The sequence below is a fragment of the Ailuropoda melanoleuca genome, chromosome 10 (genome assembly GCF_002007445.2).
Source record: "Ailuropoda melanoleuca isolate Jingjing chromosome 10, ASM200744v2, whole genome shotgun sequence".
Classification (NCBI taxonomy): domain Eukaryota; kingdom Metazoa; phylum Chordata; class Mammalia; order Carnivora; family Ursidae; genus Ailuropoda; species Ailuropoda melanoleuca.
This window is the reverse complement of record NC_048227.1, coordinates 35,140,729-35,158,888: the sequence shown is the minus strand read 5'-3', so window position 1 is coordinate 35,158,888 and position 18,160 is coordinate 35,140,729. Positions and strand designations below refer to the sequence as shown.

The following is an 18,160-nucleotide window of genomic DNA, read 5'->3' as shown; positions in this document are numbered from 1 at the left end:
AAGTTTCAGTTCAAGAGATCTGTTTCACCACAACGTAAGTAAACTTAACCTCACTGTATACTTAAAAATGGTTAGGATGGTAAACTTTATGATGTGCTTTTTACCAGCATAAAGAAATAGCTGTCAGTCCACAAAAAGACATGGGAGGCCCATAAATGCACATTACTAAGTGAAAGATGCCAATCTGGAAAGGCTCTATGTTGTATGAGTCCAGCTATATGACATTAGGGGAAAGGCAAATCTCATGGAAACAGCAAAAAACTCAGGGGTTGCCAGTGGTTTGGGAGAGGAAGGGAGGGACGAAAGGGTGAAGCCCAGGGCACTTTTAGGGCGGAGAAGCTATTCTGCACAATGCTGTAATGTGGGTGTATCGTGTTGTGCATTTGTCAAAACCCCTACGATGCAACAAGAGTGAACCCTAATGTAAACTCTGGCCTTTAGTTAACGCAGCAATATTGGTTTAACTATAACAAATGCACCACACCAACCAACATGAGACCAGATTGGAGGGGAGGAGGGATATGGGAACTCTTGGAACTATCTGCTCAGTTTCTGCCTGGTTCCTGCCAAGGTGCTTGGGATGCAGGGCTAGCAAATAGTCCCTGCCCAGTACTGGACTCTGCAACCCACAAGCGGTCACGGGGAACTTCGGGGAGAAACTCAGACCTGAGATGAACCTCCAAGGACAAGCAGAGCTTGCACTAGGAAGGGAAAGGTATTCACAGGAAGTGGAAATGCATGAACAAAGATGTGGAAACAGGAACTTGCTGACATGTGACATGAAGGGAAGCAAAGCCATGCAAGGAGACTAGATGGTGGGAATGGAGGGGGCGGCGATGAGTGCACAACTGGACAAGGGTGGGGGACAGCCCAGAGGCCTCGGAAGCCCAGCCTCCCATGACAGGCCAGTCTCAGGTCTTCCGGATGCACCTGGAGGGGTCCCAGGGCTCGTGGGTCACTCCTGGCAAAGTCTTCGCAGCTGCCATTTACTGAGCACTTGCTATGTGCCAGATGGGAAATGGACAGTCCAGGAAGGTGTGCAGCAGCACCATTCCACACCACTCCACAGCTCTGGGCTCAGGAGGGTGAGGTTTTGAGACAGAAGAGGACAGAGAGACACACAGGACCAAAACAGGCAGAAAGGCCAGCGAAACAGAGAAAAACAGAGAGACAGACAGAGGACAACTAGAGATGGAGGACAGAGACCAGGGAGTGAGAGGCAGAGAACAGGAAGAGAGAGAACGAGACAGTGAGAGACAGAGGATCCTGAGAGATGATGGGCAAGAGAGAATGCCTCCTTGAGGCATCTGGCTGGCTCAGTTGGTGGAGTGTATGACTCTTGATCTCAGGGTAGTGAGTTCGAGCCCCACATTGGGTATAGAGAGTACCTGGAAATAAAACACTAAAAAAGAGAGAGAGAGAAAGAGGATGCCTCCTGGCAGCAAGGGCCACTCCCAGTTAAGCGCCAGAGCCACATGGAGAGCCAGATGGCCTGGGTTTGGGCACCAACTCCACCATTTACAGGCTCCATGACCTGGGCAAATCCCTGAGCTCTGGATAGGAAAAGGATGACTGATGGCAGCACCTCTCGTGGGCCAAAGTCCCAATTCTTGCCACATCGGGTACTCCCCAAAGGCAGCCGGGTCAACAGATGCCAGAGTTTGACATTGGATCCACACCAGGGGTCACACTGGACACAGGAGGCTGGGTCATGGCAGAGGGGGTGGCACTGGGCCTTGGAGGGCTGGGCTCACAGGCACAACCAGACCGCGGAGCGGGAGAGCAACTGGCCCGGCCATCCATGAGGCCGGCGCGCCCCCTAGCGGCTGCCTGCACTCTCCCTTAGCTGGAGGAGCGGGTTGGGGAGCAGGAAGGGGCTTCTGCGGGGCCTCAAGAGGGAATCAGGGGTCCTCAGGGGCAGAACCAGATAGCTAGGTGGGAGGTGGTGTGGAAAGTGTGAGGCTCTGGGAAGAGGCAGAGTGTTTCCCACACCCCACCGGCCTCAGGCATTCCTGTGTGTAAACCCAGAGCCCAGCTGGCAACCACTGGCTAAGCAGAGCTCAGGCTCCCCCGTGCTGAGCGCAGGCCCACTCACTGGCTCCCTCCACATGCTCGGGACAAACCAGTGGGCACCTCCTCCTGACCTTCAGTCACGGGGGTGGCCTTCCCTTTTGCACCATTCCCCAAAGGTTTTGGTACTTGACACACCCACCCGGGATCCTGAGGATCCCCCTTTATAGCAGAAGAGGGTAGCAGTGAACGCAGGATTATGGTGCCTCCCAAGACAGGTCTCAGGAGTGCAGGTCATACCCTGCCAGGTCAGCGCCCCCTCCAGGATGCAGCACCCTGACAACAGCATTGTAAGGAGCTCTGTCCCCACAACTAGAGCACCTAGGTCCAGGGACAGCAGAGGTGGGGGGTGGGTGAGGGCTCCACTCCAGCAACCCGCTCCCGGAATCTGCATGTTTCCTCCCTACAACGTTAGGTTCTCTGGGTCTAGAGGGGACGGGGGAGTTCCACTGGACTGAGCTGTGGCCTCATCACACATTATCCTTCCTCAAGGGACACTGGCAAGCAAGAAGATGAGTATCACGCCGGCAGGAGGGGACAGGACACAATGGGGCATTCTGCAACTGGGTAACTCTTCACCCCCCACCCCACCAACCAAACCATGGTAAATGGGGCTCAGCACCCTGGGGAGGAGGGGCTGGACAGCTCCTGCACACTTCCTCAGTAAACCCTCTGCAGGAACTCCCCAGACCTGACACCCTGTTCCCCTAGCTCTAGGGCCTCCTCCCTGCTCCACCTGGGAAGTCACTCCCACCTCCTCCCTGCCCACGCTGTCACCTAGTCACCACGGCATGGCACCTGCACTGCCCCCTCTCCTAGGGGCTACAACGCTCTTCAGTCTCCCCACGTCCCCTCCTGTCCCACCCCCACAGTATCATCAGACCCTGCCACCCCCCCATGCCGTGCCCCCACACACCACACCCACTCCTCTCACCTGGCCTTGTACCTGACCTCAGCCCACCACCCCCACCCCTTTGCCTACAGCTCCTTCGGCTGACACTCCTTACCCGGCTGCTGTCTAACGCAGCAGAAACCCTGGGAGACATGCCTCCATCCTAATCCATCTCTCTGCAGCCGTGGCAAAAACAGAATCAACCATGCTGTGGAAGGAAGGTGCCTCTCTGACTGCTCCACGGGGAGTGGGCCATGTCAAGACTCTATACACCTGACCCTCAGACACCCTACCTGGGGCTGGTGGGGGGGAGGAGATATGGGACGGAGAATGTAAGACCCGGAGGACCCACCTCTCCCAGGGCCACAGCCTCGACCGGCCTGGGGGGCTGCAGCTCTTAGGTGAAGGGCCATCTAGGTCACACCCACAGGCCAGAGGTGAGCCGTTGGTGGGACCCTCCTCACCAGACAGCAGTCTGGCCTGGAAGCCAGAGAGAGCTCTAACAGAGGTGGCCCCAGCTTGCCCTGAGCCCCGCTGCTGGCTTCCTTCCTCCCTCTCCAGGGCCACGGTCCAGGCAGGCTGGTCTGTGCAAGGGCCACTAAGGCCAGTCCCTGCTCAGAACATTCATACAGGAGGACACCACACCTACCCCTCCTGTGAGGATGCTGCCCTCATCTGCCCAGGGCTGCTCTGCCACTGGGGACACCACGGCACCTTCTTGCCACCCCTCATCACAGCCACGCAGCTCCCACGTGGCTGCAGATCTGATCCCCTCAGATATCCACTGGGGCTGTCAGGCCAGAGACAGGCAGCCCAGAGCCAGGGAGGGCCCTGCCTCAGTGACCAGGGCTTTCACCGGCGGGACCAGTACTCCTGCTGCCCCCATTTTTCAGGTTAGGAGAGGCAGGCTCAAAGAGCCGGAATGCTCACCTATAGATACACAAGTCTCCTCCCAAAGCCCAGCCTGGAAACCACAACCTCCAGGGGGCTGGCATTACTCCTCTGGAAAACAGCTGGCTAAAATCTATCAACCCCCTTACCAATCTTCACAACCTAGAAGCCAGCAACATCCCTGGTAAAAATCTAGATCAGGGGTGGGCAAGCTAAGGCCCACAGGCCAAATCAGCCAAATCCAACCCCAGGTCTGATACAGCAAATACAGTTTTACAGCAACGTGGACATGCCCACCCACTGACATTTTGTCTGTGGCTGCTTCCTTGTTACAAGGTGGTACCGACAGATCCAGTGTGGCCGGCAAAACCCCAAGTACTTACTATCCGGCCCTTTATGGAAGTTTGCCAGCCTTTGCTCTAAGCTAAGTCACGCTGAAAATAAAGACCAAAAAACAAAAAAGCAAAGCAAAACAAAACAAAAAAATTTTTAAAGATTTTATTTATTTATTTGAGGTGGGGGGAACAGGAGGAGCAGGGAGAGCGGCAGAGGGAGCGGGAGAAGCAGGCTCCCTGCTGAGCAAGGAGCCCAAAGCTCAATCCCAGGACCCCGGGATCATGACCTGAGCCGAAGGCAGACGCTCAACTGACTGAGCCACTCAGGCGCCCCAAGAAACAAAATTTATATGCAAATATATTCAGATGTTACAACTTATAAAAACAGCAAATTGGTAGACCTGTATGATAAAATATCTTGTATGATGTCTGCTCACAGTTACTGATGAACTGGAGAACATATTTATTATGCGGAACAGGGAACGCAGGGTAGAGTAACCTGGAGAGCGTGATCTCCACACATACAGAAAGAGATGCCTCGGAAAAGCTCAGAGAGAAAGATGTCAGAACGGTGACGGGTACCGTCCCCGGCTGGGAGGATTGCAGGTGATGTTTTTTCTTTACTTTTCCACTGCTCTCCCAAATTAGTAAAACACGCACAAACTACTGTACTTTGGTCCCCATAGAGTAAGAATTTCCTGAGAGCATCTCCTCCTGCCTTCCTCGTTCCGTCCCTCTAGGTCTCCTTCTGTGCGCCTCTCTCTCACACACCAGCAGAGGGCGAGGAAATGCAGGGCAGAGAGGGCTTCTCATTGGACGGGGAGGTCACAGCCCAGAACCCTGTGCAGCTGGTGCTTCTGCCTGGAATGCCTGTCCCCTCCTCCTCAGTGAGGCAGGCCCAACTTCACTGTCCCTGGGAAGCCGTGCTCACCAGCACGGAGCCTGAGCAAACGAACCACACCATGCTGTGTGACCACCCCACCTTGCAGCAGGGGCTCCTTGGGGGCTGGCAGCCCCATGGATCCTGGAATACAGGCCAATGTCTAGAACCTACTGTCTGATGAACCAAATGGGGGGAAAAACTGATTAAAAAAACTGGGTGGGGGGCACCTGGATGGCTCAGTCGGTTGAGCATCCGACTCTTGATTTCAGCTCAGGTCATGACCTCTGGGTCATGAGATCAAGCCCTGCATAGGGCTCCAAGCTCAACGTGGAGTCTGCTTGACATTCTCTCTCTCCCTCTCCCTCTGCCCCTCCCCCTGATTCTGCATCGTCTCTAAAATAAATAATTAAAAAAAAAAAACTGGGAAATGAGGCTTCTAAGAAGGCAGAGAAATTTGGGAACAGGATCCCCCAAGTATGCAGATCCTACAATTTCTCCCTCAGAGAAGCCCTTGACACCCCCAACTCCCCCCAGCCAGCCCCCAGAAGAGCCCTTGCAGACTCCCATGGCCTCCAACCCTGCATATGTGGCTCTAGGATGCTGCAGATCCCCAGAGGTCCCGAAGCTCACCCATCTCCCCAAATCCAACAGATAAGCGTTATTCACCCCTCACCAGACTCCTCCTGGTGTCCCCAGCCACCTCCCTCTGGGACCCTGTCACCCTGGGCCTCAGAGCATAGACTGCCAGCCTTGTCCTGGCTTCCTTCCTGCCATGGGGTGGCTCCTTCCGTCTCCTGTACAGATTCCAGCCCTTCCTCCGGGCTCACTCTACCACCCTCTTCTCTACCACTCCGAGGGAATTCCTCTTCCCCCCCCGACACGTACCCTGGAATACAGATGCCACCTGGGCTTCCACCTTCAGCTCAGACTACCGCCCAGAGCTCTAGTCCACCGACATCCCAGTCCCCTCCAGCCCAACAGGCCTAGAATTACCCCTAGAAGCACCCTGTCTGGACGGCAGGCTTCTTCCAGCCTGCAACCCAGGAACCGGCCTCATGACCCCCCCCAAACCTCACCCCAGCCCAGCACCAGCCCACAGCTCTCCCCTCCGCGTCCCCCAAGCCTCTCTGCATCACCCCTGGCCAAGCATGACCCTGTCTCTCCCAGGAGACGTCCTACTCTCCCTTTTAGATAATGCCCATCCCTGCAATGTTCTGTCCACACTGCAACTAGGGAGCTTTCAAAACACAAATGTCCTCACCTCATGCCACAGCCCGCCCCTCTCTGCCTTTAAATGCCCCAAGGGCTCCTCCTGCTTCTACCATAACCCTGTGCACACAACTCCAACCTCGCCCACTGCTCTCTGCACCCAGCCCCTTCTAGGTCTGCACCTGTCACTACTCTGCCCAGCTCTCCCCACTCAACCCCAGTAACTCTCCCTTTGGGGCTCCCGCCTGAGGCCAAGCCTCCTGGCCTCTCGACCAGCTCAGAGCTCCTCGTGTCCCTCTCTCAGAGCCCGTGTCATGGCTCACACTGATCTCTTCATCTGTATGATGCCTTGGCCCAGTAGGCAACCAGGTGAGCACAGGGCCTGGCACCTGTGAGGACCCTGAGGCCTGCTGACTGGCTGTGGGGGCCGGCACAAAGCCCTGTATAGGGATGCTGTTCTACACGACCCTCTGCAGAGGACAGCAGTGTGGACAAAGCCACAGCAGCCAGGTGAGGCTTGCTGAGGGTGGGGAGCAGTCAACTACACAAACCAGGGCCCCTTTCTGACAAGGGACCCCACGCCCTGGTACCGAGAAGGTGTGGGGGTTTTGAGGTGTGAAGCACAAAGTGAGGACAGCCGAGATGGGGGGAGAGGATTCACAAATGCCCCTGACCTGAGTGCTTTTCTGCCCCATACGTATCACAGAGCCGGCCAGGTACAGCCCAGGACATGTGCTCCTCAACACGATATCCCCGCAGAGCTGGGCACGCCTCAGTCCCCACCAGAGGCACTTCCCTAAGACTCACGGCCCAGCGGCTTACCTTGCACATCGTGCCCACCAGGGCTCCGTCCTGGCTCCAGACAGCACCCTGCACCAGGTCCCCATGGGCCGCCAGCTCTGCAGAAAAGCAGCCAAAGTCAGGAGGGGGCCCAGGTCTCCCCACTCTGTCCTGGGCAATGGGGGCCCCAGGGAAGTGGGCACAGGAGGGCCTAGCTTGGGGTTATGCCCAGGATAGAGGCAAAAGCTGCAAGGGTCTCTCTCTTCATCAGCTGGAGGAGCAAGGGCAGCACCTCTTTTCAGACGCGCTGCACTGCGCCTGGACTTCTTCTTTTAGCCCTGCCCCCATCAGGCCACGCTTCTACTCAAAGACCTTCTGAGCCTCCCTGCTTCTCACTCGGCCCAGCTCTCACGTCCCGCCCAGCCTTACTTCCAGTCACTCACCAACACACCCCGACTGAGTCACACCAGCCCGTGGCCAAGCCACACACATTCCCACCCTGGGCTCTGCTTGGGCCATCCTTGCTCCTCCCCCAATGTGACAGTTTTAAAATATGTCCACAAATTATGTGATGCTCGTCCTATTATAGGTTGAACTGTCTCCCCACAAAAAAATGCTGGGATGCCTGGCTGGCAATGTCGGAAGACCATGGGACTTCTTGATCTTGGGGTCGGGAGTTCAAGCCCCACACTGGGTAGAGAGATTACTTAAAAACAAACCAGCAAACAAACTAAAAAAGAAAAAAGATGCTGATGTCCTAATCCTTAGCACCTGTGCAATACCCTTCTTTGGAAACACGGTCTTTGCAGAAGATCAGCTTAAGCAGATATCATTAGGGTGGGTCCTAGTCCAGTAGGACTGGTCCTCATGAAAAGGGAAATTTGGACACAGAATCAGACGGGCACAGAGGGAAGACAATGCAAAGACACAGAGAAGACACCACGTCCAAGCCGAGGGACGCCTGGGAGGCCTGGGACGGACTTGCCCTCATCACCCTCAGAAGGCACGCACCCTGCCCGGCCCCCTGGATTTCAGACTTCCGTTCACCAGACTATGAGACAGGAAGTTCCTGTTATTTGAAGTCATCCAGTTTTTGGTGCTTCCTTACCGCAGCCCTAAGGATCTAACGCATCCTCCCTTCAAAATGTGGCGCCTAATTCCCCTTCTCTTGAGCGTGAGCAGGACTTAGTAACTCGCTTCTAACGAAGAGAACCTGGTGTAAGTGGAGGCGTGTGACTTCCAAGGCTGGGTCATGAAAGGCACTGCTGCTTCCTCCCTGCTCCATCCCCCGTGGATGGCCCACCAGAGGCAGCCAGCCACCACACTGCGGAGGCACTCAGGCAGCCCAGGGAGAGGCCTCATGGCAGGGACTGAGGTGTCCTGCTCACAGCCAGCACCGTGTCCGTGAACCCTTTGAGACGCGGAGCCTCCTGCCCCAATCAAGTCTTCCAATAAGGAAGCCAATATCTCAACTGCAACCTCATGGTCCCTGAGCCAGAACCACCCAGTTGAGCAGCTCCCAAATCTCTGACCCTCAGAAACTGTGAGACGATAAATGTTTGTAATTACTCTAAGCCTCTACACTCTGTGATGATCCATTTCACAGCAGCAGATAACCACTTTGCCCGGGCTTACTCCCCTGGGATTAACCCCAGCCCTGCTGCCCACCTGCTCCGTGGCCTTGGCCCTGTTGTTTAACCTCATCTGTGACATGGGAATGTCAGCGCTGCCCGGTGGAACCACTGTGCCAGGTAGGCAGGAAGCCCTCAGTACAGCTCCGGGCCTGAGGGGGCTTGAGCCACAGCAGTTAGAGCTGGGTGACCCACTAATGACAGACTGCCTGGTGACTGTCCCCTCTGCTCCAAAGGTCAGAATGGTCTCCTTGATGGTGCCAGGAGCTGGGTAGTTCACACTACCGACGGCCCTTGGTTGGCCCCTTGGTCCCAGCCCCAGAGCTGGAGACCTCACCTCGGTGAGCTCGGCCCACCCTGGACGCTCTGCACAGTCCTAGAAGGCAAGGCTGTCCTTTAACTCTCAGAGCATCATGTCTTTGCCCTAAAAAAGGGGATGAGCGTGTCAGGGCCTCGGCAGAAACGACTCCGTGGCGTCACCACAGAACACCAGGCCTCCACATAGGTCACAGGGTCATAACCATTCACTGAGGAATCTGACCCAAAGCTGTCATCATCTATGCGGGTCTGAATGTTTGTGTCCACCCCCCATATGTTGAAACCTAACTCCCGCTGTGACAGTGTCTGGAGGCAGGGCCTCTGAGAGGTCATTAGGTCACGAGGGTGGAGCCTCCTGAACCAGGTCAGTGACCTCATAAGAGGCCCTGGGAGGTCCCTCGTCCCTTCGCCACGTGAGGACACAGCAGCAGGATGGCAATCTGTGACCCAGAAGGAGGTTCTCACCAAACACTGAGTCTGCCGGCACCCTGATCTTGGATGTCCAGGCTCCAGAACCAGGAGCAATGAGTTCCTGCCATTTGTAAGCCACCCCGGCTGTGGGGGTGGCTTAGAGCAGCCAGACTTGGTACACAGGCTCAGCCGTGAAAACGAGAGGATAAGCCTGGGGGAAGGGGCTGCAAGACAGCAAAATCGTCGTCTGGCAGAAAAGCAGCCAGGAGTTTGTTTTCAAAACCAAAGTGACATACACTCAAAAAATGACAATAAAAGGATGGTACTCAGGCATACGGAGGAAAAACAACTTCACAAAATGAAAAAAGATGCCTACAGGAAGTGGGATGGAGCATTTGTAATAGGTCTGGTAGAATCTCACCACTTTTCCTACCACGGACACATGAGACTTTAACACATATTTTAAAATTCACAGTATCGAACACATAAAGTGACAGAGTGCCATCCAGATGGAGGTGCCCGGGGAGGGGTGGCCAGAGCGGCTCCTACCTGTGAGGGCCTGCTGCTTGGCTACATCCCAGACCTTCACGGCTGTGCCCGCTGCGCTCACCAGGATGCCATCTGCGGTGGGGTGGAACTGCAGCACCTCCACCTGGACTGGCTCAGGGCCCAGCACCAGCCCGGGCACCGAGGGCAGAGCCTGGCCAGGGGCAAGCAGGCGCCACAGCTTCACCTACAGGAAAGAGCAAGTCCGTGAGCCCAGGGCCGCCCCAACCCCAGGGGTTGTACTTGGGCATGGGGGCTGTGTATCTCATGTGAGGAAACACGGGGCAATCCAGCCCAGGATCACGGGGTATCATCAGAGGTGGGGGTGTCAGGGGGTGGGAGACACGGGGCTGGGAAGCTCTCCTCCATCTCCTCCAGGGTCCCACACCACCCCCGCCCTGCCCTCCTCAGGCAGCCCAGCAGCAGAATAGCAAGTGAGGGCCACAGCTCCCGGCAAGGGCACTGGAGCACATGGGAACACACGGGAGCCGTTGTGGGTTGAGGAACTGAGACTCTGGGCTACCCCAGCTCTGCAGGCCTGTGGAGGGCCCAAGGGCTCTGGAGGGGAGTGGCAGGGACATCGAGCAGCTCGTCCAGCAGCCCCACTCACCGTCCTGTCAGCTGAGCCCGTGGCCAGGAGGAAGTCATCAAAGGGAGAGAAGTCCAAGTCCGTGACCAGGTCTACGGGAGAGCAATGGCTGACACAGGCCTGGCAAGAACTTACCAGAACTTTGTTTCCAGCCCAATATGGTATCTCCCCAAGGTGGGGAACCACAGCCCAGGGTTTCAGAGGTGGGGACAGCTCTGCCCACACGGTGGCAGGGTGAAGGTCCATGAGGAAGGGCACCTCTGGAAATCCCCACCTGTGATGGACCTGGCATCAGGAGGCACGATGACAGGCAGGATGCTCCTCAAATTACCAAGCACCTGCATTGGTCCCATATCCAGAGCCCAGTGAAGGGCCCGGCCTACAAACGCGTGAATGAACATAAGCACCAGCCCCGCTATGGGCCCACGGGGATTCTCACACTGGACAGACACCGTCCAGCAATGACAGACCCTCAGCCCCTCCACAGGGAGAAACACATACACACATATCTCTGCACACTGAGTATGGGGACTCTAAGGTCAGGGCTCAGGGCAGCTTCATGGAGGAAACATGGTGAGCCCTGAAGAATATGAAGGACAGGAACAGGTTAAAACATCAGGGAACCAGGGGCCTGGGTGACATGCCCCAGCTAGGAGTTCTCTGCCCCTCAAGTCCGCACCAGGGGAGGGGGGTTGTCAGAGTGTATGTGACCCGAGGCTGAGCGGCCGGCTTCTCTCTTAAGGGAGTTAAACCAGGAATTGGAAGTTCTAGTGACAGGGTGCCTCAGGGACTAGCCCGGGTGGAGAGCAGCCAGCTGGGAGGGAGCCGTCAGCTCCCACACCAGGACCCTCCTAAGGCCTGCATGTCCAGCTGCTTCTTCGGTTTTGGAAACTCCTCAGGCTTCAGCTCTGGAAGCTCTCCTCTAGATCCCTTTCTGGCTAAAGCAAGCTAGAGTTGGTCTCAGTTCTTTGCGACCCAAGAACCCGAGCTGCTCAGCTCTGGGAGGCCAGGAGAGGGAGACAGGGGCACAGAGTGAGCCTCAGCCCTGAGAGGAAACCCACATTTCCCGAACCTCACTAGGGGGGGTGAGGAGGCCAGGGCTCAGTGTGGGGAGTGGCAGGGAACATGAGCATGATGGCCAGGCTCGCATCGCCAGCCTAAGGAGCACAGTGACTATCTCTGCTGCCTCCACGGGGGGTCCAGCAGGTATATTTTCCTCTCGGGCCAGAGCCAGACTCTGGGCATCCCAGCCAGAAGAAAAAAAAAGAAGGGGCAGGTGAAGACAGGCACCCCTTGGGACAGCCCTGGTCTGGACTCCCTGCCACCCTGCCTGTGGGCTCCACACTGGACAGGGCAGGGCCCGGGCCGGGTGCAGCAGGCAGCGTGAGCAACCTGGCATCCCCGAGGGAGGGAGCGGCAGTGATGTGGTCGACCTGAGTGCCCAGTTGAGCTGGCAGGCCTGTGTCCCTTATGTGCATGTACCTCACCAAACCCTCACAGTGACCCCTCAGGATGGCACTGCGGCATTATCCCCAACTGGGGGACAAGGACATGAGGACAGAAAGGTTAAGTAACTTGCCCAGAGCCACACAGCTAAGAAGCGGCAAGGCTGACGGTTGGGCGACGGTCAGCTGGGGCTCAGAACCTACATCCTCAGCACAGCACCACACTGCCTTTCCCAGGTCGGAGCAGGTTCCCAGCCGCCCCATAGCCCAGACTGCAGGAACACCCTTCAAACGCTTCCCAGCCCCGTGCTCCCCTGGACGGCCGGGCTGAAGGGCACTTGGCCCTGGGCCAGGAAGCAGAAGGCACCCCTGAAGGCAGGGGAGCAGCTAGAGGCCAGCACACCACACTCTCCCCTACCAGTGGCACCTCCGAGGACAGAATGGTGCCTGCTGCCTCGAAAGCAGGTTCTGACGAACCAGAGGTGCTCCCAGAGCAGTGTTCTGGCAAGGCTATGTACAGCTGAGGCCACGGTGAGGCTACACCCTATCAAAAGAGGCCTGGTCCAGCTTCTCCTCAAAGGCCCCCCAACAACAGGCCTCACTACCTGACAGACACCAACAACCTGGGGCAGCTCCCCCACGGGTAACACGCATCAGGCATACAGGGGTCGGGGTGCCCGAGGGGCTCAATCGGTTGGGCGGCCCACTCTTGGTTTTGGCTCAGATCATGACCTTGGGGTCTTGGGATCGAGGCCCCAGGCAGACTCCACACTCAGAGGAGAGTCCGCTTCAGGACTCTCCCTCCCTCTGCCCCATCCCCCATGCACACATGCACATTCCCTCTCTGTCAGATAAATGAATCTAAAACAACATCATCATCATCGACAGCAATAAAACACAAAAAAACAATACCAGGCTCAGACAGACCCTGGTTCCAAGTCCAGCCCTGCCAGCAGCACTGCCAGTGTTGGCAGGTTCCTAATCTTTCTGAGCCTTAATTTCCTTAGCTAAAAAATCGGTCATTTAAAAACTTTCTTCAAAAAGGTGTAAGAGTGGTTAGAAAGTAGACTCCTTCCACGTGTTACCACAAAGATGAAGCGCCACACGTTATGCTAACTGAAAGAAGCCATTTTTGAAAGACTACAGGGGGTATCATTCTGTTTATGCGAAACGTCCAGAAAAGGGTGGGCTGTAGAGCAAAGGCTGGCAAACGTTTGCTGCAAAGGGCGAGACGGTAAATACTTGAGGGCTTGGGGACCATATGGTCTCTGTCACACCTCCTCGACTCTGTGGTTGCTGGGGGAAAGCAGTCACAGGCTGAATGTCAATGAAGAGGCGTGGCTGTGTCCCAAAAAACGCTATTTACAAAGACGGGCAGCTGGCCAGCTTTGGCCGTGCTGGTAGCCTGCAGACCGTGGCAGCAGAGGCAGAAAGTAGATCAACTGGTGTTTGAGGCTTCGGGGCCAGAGGTGGAAATGGATTAACTGCAACGGGACATAAGAATCCTCTGGGGGAATGTTCTAAAACTGGGTTTTGAATACCCAACTGTCACTTCCATAAAAGTCATCATATTCCCCGCTCAAAACAAGTCATGTTAATGGTACATAAATGATGCCTCAATAAAGTTCTAAAAGGCTTTAAGAAAGAATGAGGTAAGAAAGTGTAGACAACGTTCTTAGCACAAAGAGAGCTCTTGACCAGTCTTCACCACTGTTACTTTATTGGCTGCTGTTCTCATCACCCGGATCCCTACACGGAGCTGCACACTCAGACTGGGGACCAAGGGTCAGCCCCCTGCCCTCACCCAAGGCCGCCCAACAGGCGGCCAGGAATGCAAGCCAGAGGGGCTGGCCCACAGCCACAGCAGCTGGACAGGGAGAGAGGAGACAGCTGGGCCAGTGCTGCCGTGGCCCAGGGAGAGCGAATTGTTCCCTCAGAGCAGGCGGGCTGCCAGGCAGGCTGCCGGGCGCCCCCAGAAGCAGCTGCAGCACACAAAAGCTCTCTTTGTGAGGGCCCATCTCCAGCCCTGAAGCCCAGCCAGCCCCCTCCTTGAAGAGTGTTGAATAGCCTGGCTGGGGAGGAGGCCTGGTGGTGAGGGGTGGTCTGCTGGGCTCCAGAAGACGTGGGGCTAAGAACCCCATTGGGTTGAGTCTTCCACAGTGGACTCCATAGCATCAGCCTGGAGCCTGGTGCTGGGCAGTGCACATCCCTCTCCTCTCAGCTGGACGACCTAGTGCACTCAGCTTCCCCTCTCTCTGCCCAAGCGGAATTCTCAACCAGGACCCAGCTTTCCAATATGGACACTGTAGGAAGGTACAGTGAGGACAGCAGGAGGGACCTGGCAAGCCATGGGACTGTGGGTCCAGGTGAGTATGAATCCCTGCACCCAGGGAGGGAGGAGCAAGGTCTAGACTTCCTGGGTCCAGTCTCCACTCACCTGAATGGCAGCCAAGGTAGGTCACCTGTCTCTTGTCCTCTCCTTGGCCTTCCAGAGGCACAATGCCCAGCACACCTGTCAAACACACAGGGGTTCTGACTTCAGTCCTAATGGGAACTGTCTGCTGCTCAAGGCTCCCAGAGGACACGAGACCCGAAAGCTCAGCCTTGGACCGTCCCAGAGCCTCCATTAATCATAAGATAATACCCCTCTGGACATAGTGATTGGTCCAAGATTATTTTCTTACCCTATAAAAGAACCTTCTGTGACATCAGATGTACAGAAGATAATGGAGACAGAGGTTGTCTCTTTTTGGCATTGTGGGTCGTATGAGGTCAGCTTAGGGCCGTATGAGGTCAGCTTAGGGCCACCAGTGGCCACTTTTCCCAGCTTTACCTGAGAAAGAGGCCATCACCCAAGGGCAGCAGAGCTGAAGACAGGACACCGGTCAAGGCCGACGGCATGTATGAGCCCCTGGATACAGCTCTGCCTAAAGCCTCTGGACATCTTACTTATACCAGCCAAAGAAGTCTCTGAGTTTTGTTTAAGTCAGTTTAAGGTTCGAGTTATCACTAGCAACGAAAATGTCCCAACTAACACAGGGAGCTTTTCAAATCTTGGTGTTCCTATTGACCTAAGCCAATCCCAGACCCCCAGATGAGGAGTGGGTAGCATATGGGGACAGCTGAAAACAAAGGGGACAGTCCTCTCCTTGTCGTCCTGGCCAATCTCTTAAAAACCACAGCCAAGGGTGCCTGGGTGCTGCAGTCAGTTAAGCGTCCGACTTTTGGTTTCCACTCAGGTCATGATCTCAGGGTGGAGTCTGCTTGACATTCTCTCTTTCTCTCTCTCTCTCTCCCTCCTTCTGCCCCTCCCACTCGTGCTGACTCTCTCTCTCTCTCAAATAAATAAATGAAATATTAAAAAAAAATACCCACAGTGTGGTTTATACAAAGTATACCCACATGCCTGATCAAAATCAATCTGATTACCTCACATTGACCAGTTTGTAGGGGTCTAAGGCCCTGCATGGTGCTGACCTCTGACCCCCCGAGAAGCCTCCAAGCCTCCAGACTGAAATGAGCCTGCCCTTCCCCCAATCCTAATTAGGGTGACAATGTCTGACTCTCCATCCACATCCATGTCCACCTCCCTACCTGGACGGTCAGAGTTAAATGCAATCAAGTGGCAGCTGGATTTGATATGGTTCCCACATGAGGGTGTGGTTCCTGCTCGAATGTCACTGATCCAGGCCTGAAAATAAAAAATAAGAATTGTGACAGCCAGGTCTCTGCTCATAATTAAAACAGGGGCTGCACCATTAGAAATTCATTCCTTTGGATCTAACCCACTCACGCACTCCTTTAGGATATGCAAAATATTATTGAAAGGATAACCTCAGTCATAAGGGGAGTAGTTTGCTCTATTAAGTCACTTCTCTAATAAGGGGGAGAAGAGTGTCAGAAGGGAGGCTCAGGATAAATGAAGTCAAGGGACCAGGGGGGTGTTTCTGTTAAAAGGGAGAAAGAGAAGCAGAGAAAGCAGAAGTGAGCACCTAAAACAAGACAGACTCAACTTCCTCCAGGGCACTGCTGAAGGCCTGCGCCAAGTACAGGGGTCTCCTTGCAGGCCCCAGGAGAAAACACTCAAGCTCAGAAAGGGGAAGAATCCAGGCCTCTCCACGAAGTCTCGATGAAAGGTGAACAATGCACCCCGGAGAAAAGGCAATAATGTTAACACCCCCACACACGGAGGGGAGAGGAGCTCTTTCTGAAATTGAGATCAGCAAGGTCCAAATGTTTTCTCTGTTGGTATCAAAGCACTGTGTGACAGTCATCCCTCTGACAACTGAATACCCTTGTTTCCTAACCTACCCACCGGAAATCGCCTCCCCCACGCAAGTTTCTATTTCAATTTTCACCTGCGTTATCATCTTGCATTATTTCATGTTTACTGTACAAATAGAGTGACAGGAAATATCTTTGAAAAGGAGAACATATCACCTGTCCTCCCATTTCCCTAACCCAAACTGTTTAAAGCTCTTTCTCTGTAATCCCTGGTCCCAAGCTCGTCTGTTTACCTTGCTGAACTAAGGCCCACCTGGGGACAAGCCCCAAGGCCCATCGAGTATACTGCAGACCCATTCAAGGAGTGCTTACTGCACTCAGAAAGGCGGTATTAATGCAAATCTGAGCACCTCTCCACCCCTTGCTTTGCTTTCAACCTTTTAGTGCAATGGCTTCCCATTGCCTCAGAAAACAACCCCACTTCTTCCTGTGGCCCTCGAGCTCCGAAGGACCGCTCTGGACTAATCTGACACCCTGCTTCCCCATCACTGCCCTCCATCCACCCTGGCCCACTTTCCATTCCTCCACCGGGCTCTTTCCCTTCCCACTCTTTTTGTAGCTGGCTGCTTCTCACCCTCCTGGTCTCAGCTTAAATGTCACCTCCTCTCTGCAGCCTTCCCTGACCACTCTATGGAGATTAATTAACCTCCACGTGGCCATTTATCTCCATCTCCATCCCAGCTCTTCCTGTGTGTTCTTCAGGGCACTTACTAAAACTTGCAGTGCCCTTGAAGGCCTGTCTGCTTGCTGGATGTCTCCCTCACAAAACTGTAAGCAGTACACAGGAAGGAAAGTGCTGTGGTGTTCACAGTTGTGGTTCCAGGAGCACACGGAAGTACAGAGGAAATACTGTCCAGAGGATGAAAACTGGGCTTCTGCCCCAGCTACCCGGCTGTGCGTTTGCTCCTGATGGGGTTACTAGAGGTCAGTTCCTAAGCCTTTCAAATAATATTGGGAGCAACATACCAGGACTGGCATCATCTCTGAAGCACACACCTCATCAGGCCGCCTGCCCTTCCGGGGGTCCGAGGCGCCCCCCAACACCTGGCTCAGCTCTTCCTCTGGGCTCCACCTCCTCGGGCCTCCCCAGACCCCACCCTGCCCCTGGCATCACCCCAGTAAGAGAAGAGCTGCTCTTGCGCCAGCCGCGAGAGAAGGAAGCGCCGGCGGAAACCCGAGGGAGGGGCGCGCCTCTGTCTGAGGGGCTCCCGCTCTTCAGCTGACACACCCTGACTCGCCAAGGCCAGCGTTGAGAGAGGCATCTTTCCCACACCCCAGCCCCGGGCAGGGCCGATCGGGGCGGCAGGGAGGAGCTGGTGCCAGCAGCGTCCGAGCCGCGGTCCCCAGCGAGGCCGACCGGAAGCCTAGAAGGCAGGCAGCGTTGCAGGCCTCAGGCCTCGGCCCGGCCGGGCGGGCTGCACCGCTTCGGGGGTCCAGGGGCGAGGCGGGCGAGCCCGCAGATCGCGGCGCTCACGGAGTAGCCAGAGAGAGAGCCGGCCAGGGAGCGCCGGATTCTGTCCTCTGGGTGCGACGGAACAGCCGGGACACCCGGCCCGGGCCTGAAGGGGGCGCCCCGGGGCAGGCGGGCTCGGGGGTCCCCGCCCGGGGTCCGGGGGAGGGGGAAGGGGCGGGGGCGCGGGGACCCGCGCGCCGGGCTCACCTCACGGCGGGGCGGCCGGGGCTCCGTGTTTCGGGACTTGGACACCTTGAAGCCGCGCGGGCGGGGAGGTCACGTGCGGCGCGCTGTCCGCCCCCGACCCGGCGCGGCGCGCGCTAGGCTGGGGGCATAGTCCCGGTTTTGTAGTCACGCGTTCTTCTCCGGGAGGCCCTCCCGCGTGCCGGAGGCGGCCTCCCCGGGTAGGAGAGGGGGCAGAAG

The 18,160-nt window shown here is 56.0% G+C and overlaps 1 protein-coding gene across 3 annotated transcripts in view; it reads right to left on the bottom strand.

Annotated features, from left to right (window-relative positions):
* LOC100477739 (coronin-7) overlaps window positions 1-17,403 on the bottom strand; it is a 56,374-nt gene extending 38,971 nt beyond the window's left edge. The window contains exons 1-6 of one of the 3 annotated variants that reach the window (XM_011231541.3): window positions 17,251-17,403; window positions 15,595-15,691; window positions 14,438-14,512; window positions 10,577-10,647; window positions 9,970-10,153; window positions 7,103-7,179 (exon numbers count right to left, since the gene is read on the bottom strand). In XM_011231541.3, coding sequence (XP_011229843.2) covers window positions 7,103-7,179; window positions 9,970-10,153; window positions 10,577-10,647; window positions 14,438-14,512; window positions 15,595-15,691; window positions 17,251-17,265 — 519 coding nt within the window. In that variant the 5' untranslated portion in view covers window positions 17,266-17,403. Of the gene's footprint in view, window positions 1-7,102; window positions 7,180-9,969; window positions 10,154-10,576; window positions 10,648-14,437; window positions 14,513-15,594; window positions 15,692-17,250 lie in introns of those variants that run through there. The other 2 variants (XM_011231540.3, XM_019805279.2) reach the window with 2 other exon arrangements.
* Window positions 17,404-18,160: the final 757 nt, after the last annotated feature.